At 38.4% G+C, this 19,411-nt stretch overlaps 1 protein-coding gene across 9 annotated transcripts in view; it reads left to right on the top strand.

Moving 5' to 3' along the window:
- robo2 (roundabout, axon guidance receptor, homolog 2 (Drosophila)) overlaps window positions 1-19,411 on the top strand; it is a 331,192-nt gene that overhangs the window by 51,260 nt on the left and 260,521 nt on the right. For 6 of the 9 annotated variants that reach the window (XM_038694184.1, XM_038694179.1, XM_038694182.1 and 3 more), the window contains exons 2-4: window positions 5,096-5,144; window positions 5,541-5,603; window positions 6,587-7,310. The exons of 2 other annotated variants lie outside the window; for them this stretch is intronic. In XM_038694184.1, the coding sequence (XP_038550112.1) occupies window positions 7,187-7,310 (124 nt within the window). In that variant the 5' untranslated portion in view covers window positions 5,096-5,144; window positions 5,541-5,603; window positions 6,587-7,186. The remainder of the gene's footprint in view (window positions 1-5,095; window positions 5,145-5,540; window positions 5,604-6,586; window positions 7,311-19,411) is intronic. One more of the 9 variants, XM_038694176.1, reaches the window with a different exon arrangement.

Below are 19,411 nucleotides of genomic sequence, written 5' to 3'. Positions count from 1 at the left end.
ATTCTTATTGGTACATAGTCAGATGATGTCAAGCAATTCCCACTTAAGCTCTGCCCACCTCCAACCTGAGCAATGGTCTCATTAGCCAGAATAATTGAAAACACCTGTGTGGCTGTGCAGGGCCTTGAAATGGTTACAGCACTGCTACAGTAGTTAAAATATTGCATTATTACATGTACTGTATTAATGAATTATTATGAATATGAATATTCTGTCACCAAAATATTGGTAATCTTCAGACATCCAGTGCAATAAGTATTTACATAGTAAATAACACAAAATATTTTTGGTATCTGAAATAATGTAAAACTATAAATCAGATCTTGAGTACTGTGAAAGTATTCATTGAAGAAAATCTCTGTCCTCACTTAGTTTAATATATAATCTATAATTTATAGGCTAATATAAAATTTGTTTAGAAAAGGTTAGGTCAGTTAAATTTTGACAAACACTATAACATTTTATCTTTGCCTACACAGCAACTTGTTCAGACTGTAACAAACATGCACAGGCTTTGTAATGTTCGTCACACCATATTAATATTAAAGACATATTTTACGTAACGTTCGAGAGTGTGATCCAACTGATAAGATTTTACCATCGTCAGTTGGTTGGTGTGAAGGGGGGCAAGGGATTGATGAGTACAGAGACAAAAGAAAAGCTCAGCACGCGGTAGCAGTTTGGATGGGTCTTTGAGTGGAGGAAAGCCTCAAGCTGAAGCCATGCTGCCACCAGAATACCGTACAAGCATGACACTGTTGCCTTTTTTTAAGCGCCTGCTTTCTAGTTTGCAATGCTCTATTAGACAAAATGTCCATCTGCCAATACATTCAGAATGCACTAAGGAGGTTATTAACATGCCCTTGGCAAAAAGGGTTTAGCTCTGTGGGGCAAGCATCTCCATAAATCGCAGCAGAGGCAGTTTTATTACAGGTTGTAAATAGAAGCCCCTGCCATATTTTATGACAGCAATCACTAACTCATTCTGATTCTTATTACCTTTCTGTTCTTTGACTTGCAGGACCATTCACAGACACATTCTGTGCACAAGTTTATGCTGCATAAGGATTGATTGTAAAGGAATTTATTCCTGATGTAATTGCACCTTCAGCTTACACCACACTTTTGATTTCAATTGCTTTTCATATACATTATAACAAGCCCAGCCTGTTTCTGAATGGGTACATGTAACATTTACATATGGATGCCTGTAACAGCGGTTTGATTGAAGAACTGTTTAGTACAGCATGTTATGGAGGTGCAGAACAAAGTACATTTTTGATTAGTGTACAAAATTAGATCATCCACATTTAGTTTTAAGGGAGCTCATGCATTTGCTTTTTACAAATACAGTTGTTGTTGAATTCTAACTGATATATAAGTATATAACATTACATTGTAAGGGATAGTTGTTTATGCTATTTTGTATTTAAGAATTGCAAAATGGCAGTATATTTCTTAATGGACATTGCTTTACAAGCCATTATGATATCCAGTTTTCACAGTGATCAGTCATCTGACAGACCATCCAGGGACAAGCACTTCTATTTCATAGTTTGGCTTGTTTACTAATTTAAATGGCTGACAGAGATGTAATCTGCTTAATGATATTTAAAATTTGGTTACATGGGGCTATACTGGGAGTAGAGCTCTTTTCAAGTATGTAGCTTTGTTGACCATAATCTCTTAATTTTTAGTGAAAATTAAAATTAAAACAGGGTATCCTGTCTTTGATAAATTTGCTTTAACAATATTGGTGACTAAAATATTTAGTGAAAAGCATTCAGCTGCTAATAAAACAAAGGTTCCACCACAGATTTTTTTTGGTTGAAAGTTTCTGGGCTCTGATTCTGGAAAATTATAATTAGAACGTTAATCATTACCCAGGGATTAGCAATGCAGGAGAAATAATCATTTCGCTGCTGCACAACAATCATTTGAAGAGAGACAAACAACCACATCTATTCCATTATAGACTTCCAAACTACACCCTTGTCCTGTGCTGGGACACACATGGGCGGAGTGAATGGGGATGGATGGTTGGATTAGGAATGCCGGGAGCGAGTAGATTATCCAGTATCTGGGCAGGCAGATGCGCAGAGGAGAAAACGACTACACAAAGAGCCAGATCTCCATCAAGGGATCAATTCATGGTGCTCGCTCTGTCACTTCCTGTGAAAAAGCAAATTTCATGGTGTGTTTTCAAGAGGCTGGCGTCAGAAAAACATCAAGAAGACATTTTCTTCCTCTCCGTGTGTGCTCTTTAGCTCTTTCTACTCTGCATTCACCCACTCTCCATTTCTAGGTTCACTTGTAAGAAGTGCAAATGTGCGTGTGTGTGTCTTCTATCGCACACATGCACGGTTGCACTTAAGACACACAAATACAAGCATGCTATAACCTATATTTGCTGAGTTTGGTGAATGCCTATGTGTAAATTTTTTAAGAGGTTTAGCCAGTGAGAGCTGGAATGAGCGTTGCTGTTGGCTGAGTTTCTCAGCCCAGGGCCCCTTGCCTCGCTCCCCCATTTCGCCCAGTAGAGCTTCATCCTTATCGCTGTCCTGCACCCCATCACTGCTGAAGCTGGGCTCCTCTCCTGCTTGACCACATTTATCCAGGGGGCCCTTGTCTGGGGGTGATAAGCTTTCAGACTTACCAGTATGGATGTATTCGTTCCCATATGTACTCCACTTTACTCCACTGTACTCCGCTTTACTCCTTTCACAGTAGTAGCGACTGTTCTGGTGACAATACCCTTCTCAACAATACCTAGGTACATCTGTCTTGACTATCACACACTGCACAGGTTGCCATCTTATCCATATTATTGCTTCTACTTCCCTCTTCTATTTTTTATTAGTGTGTTAAAGAGGCAGAAAGAATTTTGAAGCAAAGACAACTTTGAATGGTTAGTGTAATGGGCTCTAAGGGATCTTAGACAAAGACACTGGATGCTAATTCCGGCTGCACTTCACCAGATTTATGTCTGTGTGAACTAATTTTACACAAGAGGCAGAGACATCAAAGTCTGTCCCTTTTATGCACTGATGAGACACACACAGAGTTTGTTTTTGTAACATCTGTGCTCTTTTTCTGTTTCTGAACTTAGTATTAAGAACTTTTCCCAAATAATTAATATATCTGCTACAAATTTGGGGTTGTCAATTAGCTACTTATTAAAGGGAGTCTGATGCACACTAGCTTTTAGATTATCTTTGGTTTGGTAACCCTAACCTTTTGAGGTATAAATGAATACTGTGCAGTAGTTGCAAAAATACTACTGCCATTATAGCAGCAATTGTTATTAGGCTCTACACCACTGACTTATGAAGGAGCACAGCTGTGTCTGTAGACCACTTACTGCACAAGCTGTACTACATACTCCATGTATACCTCCACTAACCTCTTGCATCTAAGCTATTCGGTGCTTAGTAGGGCTGCAATGATTAGTCGACGTAATCAACGACGTTGACAATGAGAATTAGTCGACGTGAAATTTCATTGTTGACGCATCATTGCCGTTTAAGGGAGCGATAGCAATGTTCATATTAGGAACATTTCTGGCTGTTTATTTCTAACTGCAATGCACTACAGGAAGTGCTGGGGGCAGTATTGCTTCCACTGTCTGCCATGACTACTTGACTGTGAGACTACTTACGAAGAAGAAGCATTCATGTGAGAAGCGGAGAGAACTGGAGAAAGAGGCCAACAGCAGAACGGCTTTTGTGTTTAAAAGTTTTTTTTGCAATTTAGTCTATAAAAATAACTGTGTAGAACTTGAATATTGGCAATTTAACTAGGTAGATGGCGAATCGAAAATGTGCTCAAACGTTTTCGAGGTTGAGAAGCTCCACAAGTGCCCGCGAGGTTAGCGGTGCCAGCAGGCTGGTGCCAGTCACACCCACAGAGCCCTCTGGTCCCAGTTACACAGACCACTGCAGCAGCAGCAACAATAGAGGAAAGGCAGTGTTTCCTATTCGTTCATTTATTTGTGGCGGCCCGCCACATACTGATTTTAGTTTTTAAAAGAAGTAGGCCTATTTAAAATCTTAATTCAGATCAGCGCCATAGTGCATTCGCACAGCACATCCTCTTGCTCGTCTCTCTCATAAACACCGCAGCACAAATCTGTCCAACACAACGATTACAATGTCGGAGACCCAGCTTTAAAAAAGTTATGAGTAATGATTTAAAGTACATCAAGGAACATCTGTCTTGTGATGTAGCCTACAGAACAATCTCCACTGAGTTATTGCCTATTGAAAGGGGACTGTTGCTTTATATTGTTTTAAATAGACATTACTTTGTTAGTGTACAGTTGTGGTTTTAGTACTTGCTTTTAATTTGCCTTTATTTTATATAGTTCCAAAGCAAAAATCTTTGTTAAACAGTTAAAGTTTTAAAGTTTGTGTAAATCAGTGAATTATAGGAGTAGCCTATGCTGTCTTGTTTTCTTCCCTGGATTCCCCCTGGTGTTGATACTGGTGTTCATTCTGAATAGTAAACCTTGTTCACTTAATGGTAACGTCAGTAATTCACTTGAAAGATATTTAATTAGTTAAATGGTTTAATTAGGGTTAGGGTGACAAAAATCATGACTAGTCGACTAATCAAATAAATAATTAACAAATTAGTTGACTATGAAAATAGTCATTAGTTGCAGCCCTAGTGCTTAGCCTTAGCAGCTTCATTTGAATTTGGAGCCCAAGGTACCACACCAGGCTCTTTATATGCAAGAAAGAATAATCTTTGAGTATTACTGTTTAGCACACAAAGCTCAAGGCTATTGATGAAAAACTCCTACTTAGAGGTGCAGACATGCAGCATGATGTACTGTAGCATTAGGTTTAAATATACCTTGTTTGGTGCAGATTTGCTCTGTAATTGTATTACAGTGAACATGGGACTGTCATACTTTAGAATGATGTACTTTACCCATGGTGTAATAGCCCAGAGAGAAGCAAACATTGTGCTTGTTTATCTGTCATCGGAAATGTGTATTGCCAACAGATGCTCCTGCTGGTGTCTTAGAGAAAATACACATCTCTTTCCTCATGTGCAGAAAGCTTAATTATAGTTCCTGGTGTCGTTGCAGGTTGTTATGAAGGGAAAGCGAGATAGCGTGAAGGAAAAGGGGGATGCAGGTAGGAAACGAGAGAAGATTATGTGTGGATTCCAGATATTAATTTGCACTGTGTATAAAAAATCATGGACTTGATCATGGGTTTCCTCAGAAGCTGTAATTAGGACATTAAAGCCATAGTGTGTGCACAGGACAGCCTGTTCATACTCCCTGCGTGTGAAGTACCTGTTTTATGAACTTGGGAGTATAACGACCTTGGAGCTTTGTCAGAGAAATATGGCTGGTATCTTGATAAAGAGTGGGCCTTACAAAAAACAGAGTCTTAGAAAATCACAGCTGTGTCTAGTTTTCATTTGGAATATGTGTGGTTTTAATTTAACATGTTTATCGCAGCTCTGGTGTAATGGAGAAGTTACACAGTTTTTAACAAACATTTTCTTGTGGTGGCCCCTAACAGGTTGCTGCAGCTCTGCCACAGGAGTGACTGTGAGGAGCTTGTGTTATAAGACAAGCTACAGAGGTTTGTTTCAGTGATAAAAATCGTATACGTTTGATTGGATATGTGATAGTTTTTTTGATATGATTAGTTGATTGATCCATTAGTCGATTAGCCGAATCATTACCTATTCTGACAACTGCTTAATTGTTAGTCATTTTTGGGCCAAAAATGCCAAAGATTCTCTGATGCCAGCACCTTAAATGTGAATATCTGCTGCTTTAATCTGTTTTATATAATTCTAAATGTAATGTTTTTGAGTTTTGGACTGTTGGCCAGAAAACAAGGAATTTGAAGATGTCACCTTGGGCTATGGGAAATGCTTTTTTTTTCACTTTTGAATACTTTTAATTGGCAGATTAATTGATAATAAATACCACCATTGTTGCAGGGCTTGTGGATAAGCATACTTTCATCACCATTTAAACTGTCAGTTAGTTTGGCTTGTACCGCAGTTCTAATTGCAGAGGCTGTATAGTTCACAAACATGACCTTTAACACATTTTCCTTTGGTTTGAGTTCAAAATGCAACAATCAAATCACATTGTAGACTATTCTTACTCAGGTAACCTACAATATAAATAAATATTCCGATTAAGATGCTCTGATGTTATTTTTAAAATGTGGAAGTTTCAAATACATGTTCCAAATAAACACATTTCTCCAATTTTGTTAGACTATGTTGGCACTGGTCCAGGAATATTTAGTACACTTTTGCCACGAGCTGTCACAGCAGAGGGGGATGGGTCAATTGGTGAGAACCCTACAATTTCCCCACCAGAGTGCTCCTTTCTGATCTGTCTCCCTCTGAACTCTCTTTTTCCTGCTCTCTTTTCTCTTTCTCTCCTTGCTCAATTGCCCCTAGTCTAGCCCCATACTTAGGCAAGGGTGATGCAGTCTCCATGCACATTTGTTACTGATGAAGAGCATCTCTACACCTTGTCTTTCCTCTGCCCCCTTTGCTACCTGTTATTCTTACTTGCCTGTTTGTTGGTTTACACTACCAGACAGCCTCAGTCCAACACACCCCTGAAGAATTCTTTCTAGAGGGCAGAAGGTGGATTGTGTTACCACCTTTCGTCTCCTCCACGATGTGAAGCTGCAAGCAAAAGCACAGAGGAATGAATTCCCTCTGAAACCCAGAGAATGAGGAAGGCAGGAAATAATTCAGCAGCAGCTCCAGCAGCAGCATCGACATCAACCGCGGTGGCAGCAGTGAGCGTGAGAGAGACAGAGAGAGAGGGAGTGTGTGTGAGGTTGTGTGTGAGAGCTTGAGTGAAAGCGAGTTCCTATGCACTGTGCCGAGCGAAGCTGAGCTGTGCCGTCGCGTGGCAAGCTGTGTGTTCCCGCTTGGTTCCCGTGCGCTCTGGTGAGGCAGAGCTTACAGAAGGGGAGAGATGTGGCTTCACTCGGAGCTCCAGCATCAGTGAAGACCAGCACCCAGCCGGGGCATCACAGAGAAGCATGGTAGGACTAGAGACCCACTGCTGACACCAGCGTGACTGATGATGACAGCCCACGCGTGGGTTACCATGCGCCACAGCCGCGCTGCTCTAGGAGGAAACACAGCCATGTGAAAGTGACTTGACTGCCAGAAACTCTTGGACATGTTTTCCAGGGCAAAGTCTGGATTTCTTTCTGTGTTTGAACTTGTTTTTTTTCTCTTGGTGCTGTCTGGCTGTCCCGAACTCACCTATCAGGCAAGGACTAAAGGCAGATGGAACAAGGGGGGTAAGTGATGATTGGCAACTACTCTGTGATTTATGTTTGTAATGTTTATTCATCTGTTTGGGTTTAAGATGTGGAGCTGCACTGTATCAGTATATTTATTTATTTAAATGAGTTGAAGATTTAATGGCCATTTTCAGGTCACATTCTCATCACAGACTGACCTTGCCTTGAAACACTTTTGGATTTGGATGTTTCGTACCAGAGCATGATGCATTAAAAGTCTGGACTTGTCTGGACTGGACTTGGCACATAATGTTCTTCCTTTGGTATATATTTGTCTTTACAGTTATGAATCACTGTGGCAACTAAAATATGTTCAAAGGAAATTTACCTGTTTTTATTGAGCATGTCCGCTGAATGGTTTTGTCTAACTTTTTAGTGCTAGCCAATGTATAGCTGTCAAACAATGAAAACTTTAATTAACATTTTCATACTTTTTTAGGGTGTTCAGTACACTTCTTCTACTGCTATCGTTTAGTGTTTAGGGCTTTATTTTGAAAGCCCTAGACTTTCTACACACACCTTGCCCTCTCTGTGTGGCGGAGTGTGTTGAGAGAGATCACATTTATCTGTGCACCCTGGAATGTTTGGCTGGCACGACATGCCACCAGTGTTTCAGAACCGTGATATTTGGTTTAAAGACTTAGATCACTAGTCTTGAGGAGAGGTGTTAATAATTCATCTCAGCCCCTCCGTGGGAGCGGTCCTCTCGTCTCTCTTGTAGCATTTAATCCCCTTTGTCGGATTAAAGGAACCTCTAATCTTAGTGCTAGTGCTCAGTGAGAAGGCTGAGAAATGCTCCCTGCAGCCTATCGGCATTGTTAGCACTCGAGGCTCACGCTCAGTGGGATGTGTGTGTCTTCAAAGAGGCACTGTCACCACCGTGATCTATTTAATGATTCCTTGCCACTCTGCTATTGCTCTTGTTCTGCCTTACCCATTCTTTACTTTACATTTCATCAAATGCATCTTTTTAAAACCATGTTCTCACATTGATATCGCACCCACTCAAAAATTGGATAATGAAAGATTTTCTCTTTAGATGTCCAGTGCTTCACTCACTTTAATCGATTCATGTGCATAAATTGCAACAGTACATATGAAATAGGTCATACAAATTCACAATCATTTCATTTTCCAGATGTTTGCTGTCAATGTGACAACAACCTATGATAGATGGAAAATTTGCAGACAGAATGAGGGAGACATGTTTCATTCTGCCAGAGCTTTTCAAAAACAACATTAATTTTCCGCCCAATTTTTGATTCACTTATGATGGGAAAAAATGTGTTCAAGGTTGGATTCTAATGTGTTTGGTGCAAATATGAATCAGCAATATCTAAACCGAGCGTAAAAGCAGATAAAGTATGAAATCGCAGCTATCACTGGCCTCTGGTGAAATGGAGGGCAGTAACCTCCCTTGGTGTAATTAGGCCATAGACTCCCTATCTGTGCACAGTTGAACAATTCATTCCACAGCCTTACTCTGAATTGTAACCTTACTTGTTCAATTATAGTTTTGTGACATGTTTTAGGACTAAGATTAATATTTTCCATAATTAGGAGATCTTTGCTGGGCTTACATATGTTTATGTATGCCCTGTCATTAGCTATGAAATATATTGGGTGGGAATAGCTATTTAACATTTTATTTGTGTGCCAGCAGTGTCATTGGATTTCTCTCACCAGCAGTAATTTTCATTGACTTTAAATTGCCATTCATTATCACATTTAACATCATGATTTTCATGCTTATACGATTTACATCTACGCAGTGTTTAAATTATCAATATTTTCCCTACTGTTACTATTTATATAGCTAGAACACACTGGCAGTATGCATGCAGAATGCATAGATGTAAACCATCTTATTCACTCATTAGAAATTAGTCTACATGGCTGAGCTTTGTTATACATCTACAGTAATTGTAGTTAAAGACCACTAAAAACACGACTGTAGTGACTAGTAGTTCAATAATTGACATTATGCATATGAAAATGCAATCTAAATAAATTGATTCCTGTGATGTGTTGTTACCGTCCTCGAGGCTTTGCAACTATACACTTTTACACATACTGTAACTGTGTTGGATATGCACAAGATTTTAGGTTGAGCATTACTTCAGTGGTGGCTGTAGAGAACCAGTTACCTTAATAATGCAGTTGTGCAAATATAAGCGTATGCATCGATAGCATGACTGCTTTTTTTTAGTTTTTATTTCTTTTTTTTTTCAAGGTATTGTTTGGAGCATTTCTGTCTTTATTTTTCAGTGACAGGATAGTGATAAGAAACAGGAAGGGAGAAAGGGGCTGCAGGCTGAACTCAAACCTGGGCCGCTGCAGTAAGGACTCAGCCTTGTACTTGGGGCCGGCACTCTATCAAGTGAGCTAACCATGCTCTAGGATGACCGTATTTAATGAAAACATTTTATGTAATTTTTCTTTGAGATTGTGAAATGTAGATTTTCAGCAGTTTTCTGAAGTTTAGTTGCATTAAATGAAATGAAAGAATTCAGCAATTATATTTTATATTTGTTTATATTAGAAAAACACAATTTGCATCACGACATACAAACGTTCACTTAGAACTTAGAGATTCAATAAGCTACAGAAAAGAATTACATACTGTAAAGGTGTATTCCCAAAATGACCACTTAAATGCTATGGTGTCAAACCATGGGACAATGTAAGACCGAACAAATGGAAAATAACCAACATTTTGTAGGATTGTCTTGTAAAGTTCCTTGTATATTTATGGTGTGACCAAACTGTTTTTCACTTTGACTTTCAGCCATCCTTGCACAGCCTGGTGTATGCTGACTGTGGGTAGTCAGTGGATTAACACCAGGTGGACCAGCTGTGGTATGGGGAAGGTTGCAACAGAATTTTATTTATTGTTATCCAATCTCTAGAGAGTGGAGCACTACTTTTGATGGTCTTGTGATCCAGAAACAACCAACTTCACTTCCTCTGCATGATGTCTGACATTGCCCAGAAAATTAATGTTCCTTTATATTCTCATACCACTCTGCAGAGAGAGCCTCCATTACTAATATTACACAGGTGCACAAATCAGGGCAGCAGAGATTGAAGTGAGCAAGGCAATAGTGAGGAAATCCAATTGGATGTATTATGACCTCACCAAACTACAATAAATGGTAATGTGACAACAGTACCAGGTGGAGAGAAGCCTGGCTATGTTCCCACAGTGCTCTGAAGACAAACGATATGTGGACTAGCCTAGGTTTAGGAACAGGGTCATTTTTCGTAATGTTCTCAACAACTGATTTACTAAACGGGCCTGCTGAGGCAGTCAGTGAAAGAGTAATGGTAAAAAGAAGTGACCAACACCTATTACAGAAATACCACTCACACTCCTCTATCTCCCGCAGCTGTGTATCTGACCATCTGGGTGAGAGTATCAGATTTATAGACCACGAGAGGAGAGCAGAAATTAATATTACCACTTCCTACTCGCACAGGAATCGTGTAGCTTACTACAGATCAACAGCACAGATTGCTTACTTCATCACTGTGTTTGCACATACGCCATAACTGTGCAATTAGTAAGCGCTATTCAGGGCTTCTCAGACCATGGAAAACAACAAAGGAGAGTTAGCCAAACTGTCTGTTGTAAATATCCATAATAGTTTATAGAACAACTTCTGGTTTACTTTTGACCTACTTTAATTGCCATAGCTGTTTGTGCACACTGTTTTCCTGTGCAATGAGTTCACCAGGTTTACTATCTAATAAAATGGTAGATAAAATGACTGTTGTCCTGTTGCCTGCTCATGCTTGTTGCTCATTTAGACTTCTTTAGCAATGTTGCTGCATTTTGATCTACTCTGAATAAGAGTTTTAAATAAACTATTCTTTTAAGCTTCATAGTCATAGCTGGTATCTCCAATGCGATGCACATATAGTCACCACTTTTCTCTGTCATGTTCTTACCTAATGTGATCAGTGCTCTAGCAGCTGCTTGTTAGAAATTTCATATTGAGAGTGAATTTTACCTTCCTTTTCTTTATTTTCTGGAAGCTGGTAGAAAATAATTGTGCTTACAGGATGGCATTGTATGATTAATCTGGGAGGTTTAGTATCACAACATGGTTTGCATAGTGCTCTTAGACTTAAGGTCATTGTTTTATGAACCTGTCTTCTCTTTATGTAGAATTACTATTAATAGATATCTTCCCCAACCCGACAATGCGCCACTCATGCCCTGGCCCTAGCAGGAAGGCAGAACTGGCAGTGGGGATAGAAATTTTATTCAAACTAATGGGGGAAAAATTAGGCAACAGCCTGACAAAAAATGTAATCACTGTCATTAATTTCAATTAATATGTTTTGACTTTTGTCTTGGGGCAGGGAACACAGTGAAGACTGTCATAGAGCAAGGGGGAAATCACTCACTATCTGTTTGTGACGTTTTGTTGACCTAATGATGTGAGATGTGTTTTCAGCATGCCATGTATGCTAATGTAAAAATGTAGACTGGATATTCAGTTCTGTCAAACACTTGATGTTATAAACAAAATGTTTACAAGAAGGCCAGCAAGTACATCTATAATGACGCAGACTCCCTGCTCCCTCATTATTACTCATTCATGATGAAAAAGGCTAGAAAGGCATAAAATAAATCTGCTGTTCCTCATTCAATCCAATTAGATCATTAAGCTTTGTGCCACTGCATGTTGAGAGGAATCATTTTCTCAAATGTACTTGCCTTCATTTTATACGCCCACGCCTTGTTAGAAGTAAATGTAATGTGTACAAACTGAAAAGTGTGGGCGAGATTACAAATGTAGTGGTATCAGGATTGAGTCAAGATTAGGTAAATGTTGTTGCTACCCAAATTAGTGCGGCAGAGGGCTGTTATTAAATCAAATCCAGTGCTAAGAAAATTATTGTTGTGTTGTAGCATCTTTGTCCGAAGGTATTTTAAAAAATCACAATGTGCAATATACGGCTACGTAAAATGGACTCGAGCATTCATATGTTCAGAATTCTGGAGACATAATTATCATAACATTAACATTGTTAATTGTTTTGAAAAAAACAAACAAACATGTATTCTTCCACCATATTAACGTATGGTGCTAAAATGTGGCTGGTATCCAGTCTAAGATGTGTTGATTAGGCAACAGTTTAGTTTTGGTGTTGTTTTGTGACTCGTCCAGTCATAATAGAGAACTGGGGCTAAATATCTATTTTGCGGCAGGCATTTTCACTTGTCATAGTACAAAAAGCACAGCTGTTATTAATAACACCAGCTTTGGCTCTGTTCTATTCAAGTGTCCCAGTAAGCCACGGCAGTGTGACAGTGGGCCAATCACGTACAATACCAGAATTTAGCCATTATTTATTTAATTGTACACCTGTGACATGTTAAAATTGAAAAGTCTATACACCTATTAGTTGGTCTGACCTGCAGTATTTTTGTACGTGTTGTTTGGCTTTGTGTTTCTGCTTGACTATTTTACTGCTAATATACTGTGTAACTGGTTATATATTAAATATATTATATTGAGCTCTATATTGAGGCTACGCTGTTGACAGACTTGTAAATTTATTTCTGAAAGAGTTTAATGAACGGTCCTATCATTTCTCCCTAGTTTATCACTTCTAAATATTTTCTAACATCCCTTACAGCAGTTATCGCTGCACATTGCTAAATTAGATTTGCCACAAAGCTAGCTAATGCCATGTTTGTCATTGGAAGAGCGCAAATGTTAATGAGCGGTTAAACTATAGTGTTTAACATATTCTAAATATATCTGCAAGCCATTTGTCTGTAGTTACTGTCAGTGTGTCAGAAATGATTAAACTAAAGGGGACAAATGTGAGCTGTACAAGTATCTAACACTGCCGAACAAAGTTATCTAGCTCCTCTTCCAAATGTGAAACGTTAGTGTGAAATCTCAAAGTTGCAGGTCCTCGTTGTAAACAGTCATGTAGTATTAGCTGCATTCAACAGCAGTGTTTCCTCTGGGTCACTGTATCTTAGATTGTGGTTGAAAAATTCTCCTAGCTTTAGATAAATGGTAAACGGATAAACTAGATGTGAGTATGCTACATTGAAAATAGTCATTGTGGCAGATTTTTATGGACTGAATTTTGTGTCAGTAGAGATGAATTTGAATTGATCAGTTTGAATAATTGCATTAAAAAACTGGATTTGAATAGCATAATTTGATTTTGTATTGTTTAACTTGAATAATTGTATTGAAAAACTGTCTGAATCTGAGTATTATAATTTAAATTTAATTTATTAGTTTGAAACTGAATTCCAATGAACTTGAAACTGAATGTTGTATAAAAATTATCGAATAATATCGAATACACATCATTCATTTGATCTAGCTCCGACAGACGGTTTATGTGCTTTTATTTTTAGGCAGCAATGTAAGGAAAACAACAACACGCTGCAGATGAGAAAAGTATGGCAGAAGTTAGCAGACAAGAGAGAATGGACTTCACATTACAGGATTCACAACTTGGATTAATTTTTATGAAAAGCTGTTTTGATTCTTTTTATCGTGGACCCTTACAGAGTAATGGAATAATAATCAAGGAATGGACACATTCAGACTTAACGAGCGCTTAAGCGCAAGGTAACGGGAGTCGGCACTTTTCTTTTCATCTTGGACCATGCCGGTTACACTGGTAAATCTATACGAATTAGAATTTGGGGCTTGTTGTTTGCGTTAAATGAAATGAATTGTAGAGAATCTAACCGATCTAACAATGTGTAGCTGTTCATATTGACATATTGATCATACGTTTAAACATTAATATTTGTATTAACGATCTAAGCAGCTTAGAAGTAGCTAAAGCAGGCAATCTGCCGGGTTTTAAGAGGTTTTATACATCCAAAGAACTTCTTTAAAAATCAGACCAGGTGTTTAATGGAGACCTGCGTTTATTTGTCAAAACGTGTTCCCACACCAGGCCAGTAAAGGAGGTAGTTAAAAAACACTTTCATTAACCACTTCAGTAAACCCTTTCCTAACGAGTTTATGAACTCAATCGTCAATTTCAAGTCCCTTCTAATCAGTATGCTTTAGGGTGTGGCTACCTTATCGGTACTCAAGCCGAACGGCATCAGTTTTCAGCTTGGTGAAGCATGACAAAAGACACCATTCTCAGGTTTGTAAAAACGTATATAAGAAAAAGATTTATGTACAAGTGATAGGCACAGTTTACGTATCGGACACATGATTCAGTCAGTCCTTTATGTAATGTAAAAATATAGCTGTGCTCGAATACCCATGCCATGTGTGGTGAACTGAAGGGAATGCATTTATGACAGTATTAATGGAAGCCCATTCAGGCCAAAGTGATACCATGGAGCTATCTAGCTTGGTTCGCTGGGTGCATCCGTTATTCATGTTAACTGTGATTTTCACTGAAATGCTTATTTTGGCTAGCGAAAAACAGGCTAAAAAAATGTACTTACAGGAAAAAATTACAGCGGAATCCTAAGAAGTTTTTTCAATGGTGGTGGTTAAATTTACAGTGCAGTAGATCACTCTACCTTTATTGACAGGTCGCCATGGTAGCTACTTGCAGTCACAAGGTAGCCTAACCTATATCATTTGTTCATAAATCTTGCAGTGAGCAAGTAACATTAAAAACATCCTACCGTAACCCCCTTCCCCGCCGCACCACTAATCATTCAAAACATGGTCACACTCGCTGTCAGAGCACCGAGAGAATTGACAGTGCTCTGTCGCTCTGTGACAGAAACTGAAAGACGTGTCGTCAGCAGCTGAAGCAGTAAGACAGAAGAAAACAAGGAGAAGATAAAGAATGTTTGCGTTTGGCTCGCTGGCCATTTAACATTAGCTTCACCAGTGCCTTTTGTTTTTCAACTTTTCATAAAGCCAATGTCAGTGTCACTTTTTGTCAACCAACAAATCACAGCCTGGATGGAGCCAACATTAGAAAAAGTTTGACGTGCTACAAACTTTCAAATGTTGAAGTATATGATTATTGACAAGTTAGTACGTAACGTTAGTATTAACAAATTAGAGATCAATATATATCATTTTGCTTGCGCAAGAATTTAATGAATAAAAAGAACCCACAGAAATGAAATATTTCTGATATATTAAATCCACGTGCAGCTGTAAGTGGATTTAAATATTCAACTTGTGGTAAAATAGTATTCTATTATATGAAATTATAATGAAAATAGTTAATAATATATTAATGTTATACTAACCGTATACTATTAACTGAACATTAATTATACACTTTATTTAATGTTATAATATTATACTACACTGAACAAAATTATAAACGCAACACTTTTATTCTTGCCCCCATTCATCTTGAGCTGAACTCAAACATATCTGCCGAGATAATCCATCCCCTCACAGGTGTGGCATATCACGTGCCACACCTGTGAGGTGGATGGATTATCTCAGCAAAGTGCTCAATAACACAGATTTGTGAACAATATTTGAGAGAAATAGGCCTTTTGTGTACATAGAGAAAGTCTTTGATCCTTGAGTTGAGCTCATGATGAATGGGGGCAAAAACAAAAGTGTTGTGTTTATAACTTTGTTCAGTCTAATACGCTCATTTACACTAGCTCCTCCTTCAGGTTGTGGATAGTGCATCTGCAGTGGACAGATGTAGATTTTGTCAGAGCCAGGATACCATTGTGCCAATAATGTACTACTCCTAGCCACCTCCTCCTGAGAGCAACAAGCTCCTCTTGTTCTGTTTTACATCTGTGTTACCAAAGTTATTGTTATAAATATTGTTATCGTTTAACTTTGTTCAAGTTGAGAAATACATGTTTCAAAATGTCAGTATTTTGTGCATTTTCTGTGATAATCGAGCAAGTAGACTGCATGCAGCCCTAGTAATATTCATTGAGCTCAACACTGGTGGGGATAAACAGCTTAAAGGCAACTGAATGTAAAGATAATGTTCATAAGGATTATTAGACAAGTTCTTCCTACTAAGGACATTTGATGAGTCACAGAATATAAAATCATTTCTCAACTCAGTTTCTCCAATTCTTATGAAGACTTCAGATGTAAATCATTCCTATTGCAACATGGTCTAATATATATTTTATATTATTGGTAATAATATTTGTGCCATTTGTTACACTCGTTTACTTTGGTAGTTGACATTCATAATGACAATTTTACACTGGTTAAAGGTTAAAGGTCAGGTTAAATAATCTTGATATTATACAGTCCAAGATATTAATGAGATGTTAACACCTAGCTCTCCAAATCTTTTAAATGAGGGATTTATCATAAGGTAAAAAAAGTTAATCTGATTGAAAGATTTGTTATTGCTGGCAATTATAGGCTGAGGCAGTGAAATAACTGATTCAGTAAATTGGTAAAGTGCCATTACTAACCCACTTGCCATACAGCACAGCTTAATTGCCACATTCCAGTCACACGGTCCCTAATGAAGCTGATATCTAATTGCAGTGGAAATTACACTTTACAATGACAGTGGGAATTTCACACTGTAAGTATGACAACTTAGTGTGATGGATAGAAGTGGGTGTGTTTTACAGCCTTGGACCCTTTCGCTTTTGTCATTCCCTGATTGGCTACAACCAAGTAACGGAGTATCCGCTTTATCCCATGTGAAGATGGTCCAAGTGTAATAGTGTATGCATGGTTGCTTTACTGTGCTCCATATCTTTCACTCTTGCTTCTCTCTCTGTCACTCACCAGAGATGTTGTTTATAGTCATGCTGATGATCACTACGATCGTCATGGAATGCAAGTTTTGCTGTTTGAATTTGAATAAATTGTAATGCAGCAAAAGGACTGAGATAGTCTGCAGAGGAGAGTTTTTACAGCTTGTTCTTTAACGTGCCATCCAAACCAATTGCTTTTTGGGAAATCTTTAGTATTTCCTTGGAAATGTCAGCAGCAGAGTTACACTAGAGTCCCTGCCCAATTGAATTTTTCTACTGTTGCCAGGAAGATGACGTTGTCATGGTCAGAAACAGGAATCCTTCACAAAGCATGTCAGTGACGGAACTGTATCTCAGTAAGCTTTTTTTACCTTATCTGTGACTCTCCGCTTCACTCTAACTCACTTTCTTTCCATATACCTCCGTACCTCTTTTTGCTCTCTGCTATAAAACTTTAAAGAGATAAGAAGCTTTTTTCTATTTCAGGGTCACCATTAGCCTGAATAATGCATTGACAAGAGAAGAGCAGTTTGAGTTCTATGGAGGATAGAAGCACAGCCTTCAATTAAATTATACATCATTATCACAGCTGGCAAGCCTGGTGCGACGGTACCCTCTCCGTCCTCTCTAAATGTTCCATGTTACTGTCTTGTCCAATATTGTGTGTCAAGCAATGGTCTCTTCCTGTGCCAGCACAGAGCTGTGATGCAGATAATGCCACCTGTGCTGTAGGTGCACATTAAAAAAACGGCAACAGTCATAGAAACATACTGGTGTTATTCTGCATTCCTGTCATTCAACAGAATGTTTTTAAGAGACAGTGTCAAACTGTCCCAATCCATTAATTAAAACACCAGCCTTATGCTTCAGTCAGATAGTTATGCAATTTTCTGTTTGTATTTTCTTGTGAATGTTCAACTTTGAATAGTACCTGTGACAGCTAACCAGTGACCAAATCTATGTCTTTTTTTTTAAGTGGGCCTTGAGTTAATAATTGTTTTTTCAACATATTCTCAAGGTGGAGTTAACTTTGACACTAAAATTTCTTTCAGATTTTTTGCACAGATTGAATTTGTGTACACAGTACACTATAAACTGCACTAGAGGTTTCCATACAGATCAAGGAGTCCATGTATCATATCAGAGGGTACGCACATGTCACCACATGCAGGAAGTTGCCATAACCACTCCTCTTCAAATGGCAACTTAAACCAGTCATGATCTGCTATCAAGACAGTTTTTTGACATGTGAGACGTAGGCATAAACTGTATTTGAACTTATACTTAATATTTTGTTCATGCTGGGGTTGTCTAAAACCTGACCAAACCTTCCAACTATATCAGATCAACACTGATATAATTGCTCTATGGATATTATACAAAATACTACAAGACAAATATAGAGCTATTTACTTGTCAAACATATACACATTGCTTAAGTAATGTTAATGTAGGCCCAGGGCTGCAGTATTTTTAAAAAGATAATTCTGTATTGGGGGATACTCAACATGAAAAGACTATAGCATAGGGACCAGGACCAAAAAAAATGATTCCCAAAAGGCTGCACTGTGTGCACATATGCACACAAAGTTTGTTAAACACAGGAATAACCCCCAGTGATAGCAGAAAGACAGAAATGCAACCAGTATGTAAGTAAGTAGCTGTAGGGAGTCTGTTAGGTCAGATGTGGGTCCATGGAAATAAAAGCAGGCTACATTTTGCCTCTCATCCGTGCTGTAGAAAGTATGTCCAACCAGATGCTGAATGTCATTTTGGACCTCAGGAGATGCTGCAAGAGGCTCTGGCTTTGTGGGAAATATGTCAGTGCAGTATTTATATGAAGCAAGGGATTTTCAATGCCAGATTAAGGTGTCTACAAAGGCCCTCTTTACATTTTGCATTAGCATGTGACTTATCTTATCTTTCTTATCTTTTGAGTTGGTTCTTGTGGCATTTGTGAAATTAAAGTTGTAACTCCTTTAACTTGCGTGGTCCATGTTTAGCATCGTTGGAAGGAGGTCAGGGTTGATGGTCAGGTATTCAATTTGTGTGACTTTGACACTGGAGACTGGAGCTTCCGTCCTGTTTCCCACGTGTTGTTGGATTTAGTTGACTAAAAAATTTGGTGAATGTAAAAAGAAAGTAAATTATCAAGACAAAAATGTATTTGTTGCAACTGAACTTCACATTAGGAATTTAAACATTTAGAATAGCTTAATTGACCCTACACTAAGCCCCGCCCCACTTAGTTACTGTTGCTAAGTCTGACAAACTGTTGGCGCTGCCACTGTCTATTACTGCACTCCCCGGAGAAATATTGTCAGATTTGTTGGAAAAAGCAATCTCGGAAAGAAGCAGACAGTTTTGCAGTTGCATTTCACATTTGAAGGTTGTATTCAGGCTGTCAAACTGACTG

The sequence above is a fragment of the Micropterus salmoides genome, unplaced genomic scaffold (assembly GCF_014851395.1).
Source record: "Micropterus salmoides isolate LMB-PRFRI ecotype aquatic unplaced genomic scaffold, ASM1485139v1 Ms_hic_scaffold_3, whole genome shotgun sequence".
NCBI lineage: Eukaryota > Metazoa > Chordata > Actinopteri > Centrarchiformes > Centrarchidae > Micropterus > Micropterus salmoides.
Note: the sequence above shows the minus strand (reverse complement) of the source record. Positions and strands in the feature narration are given on the sequence as shown.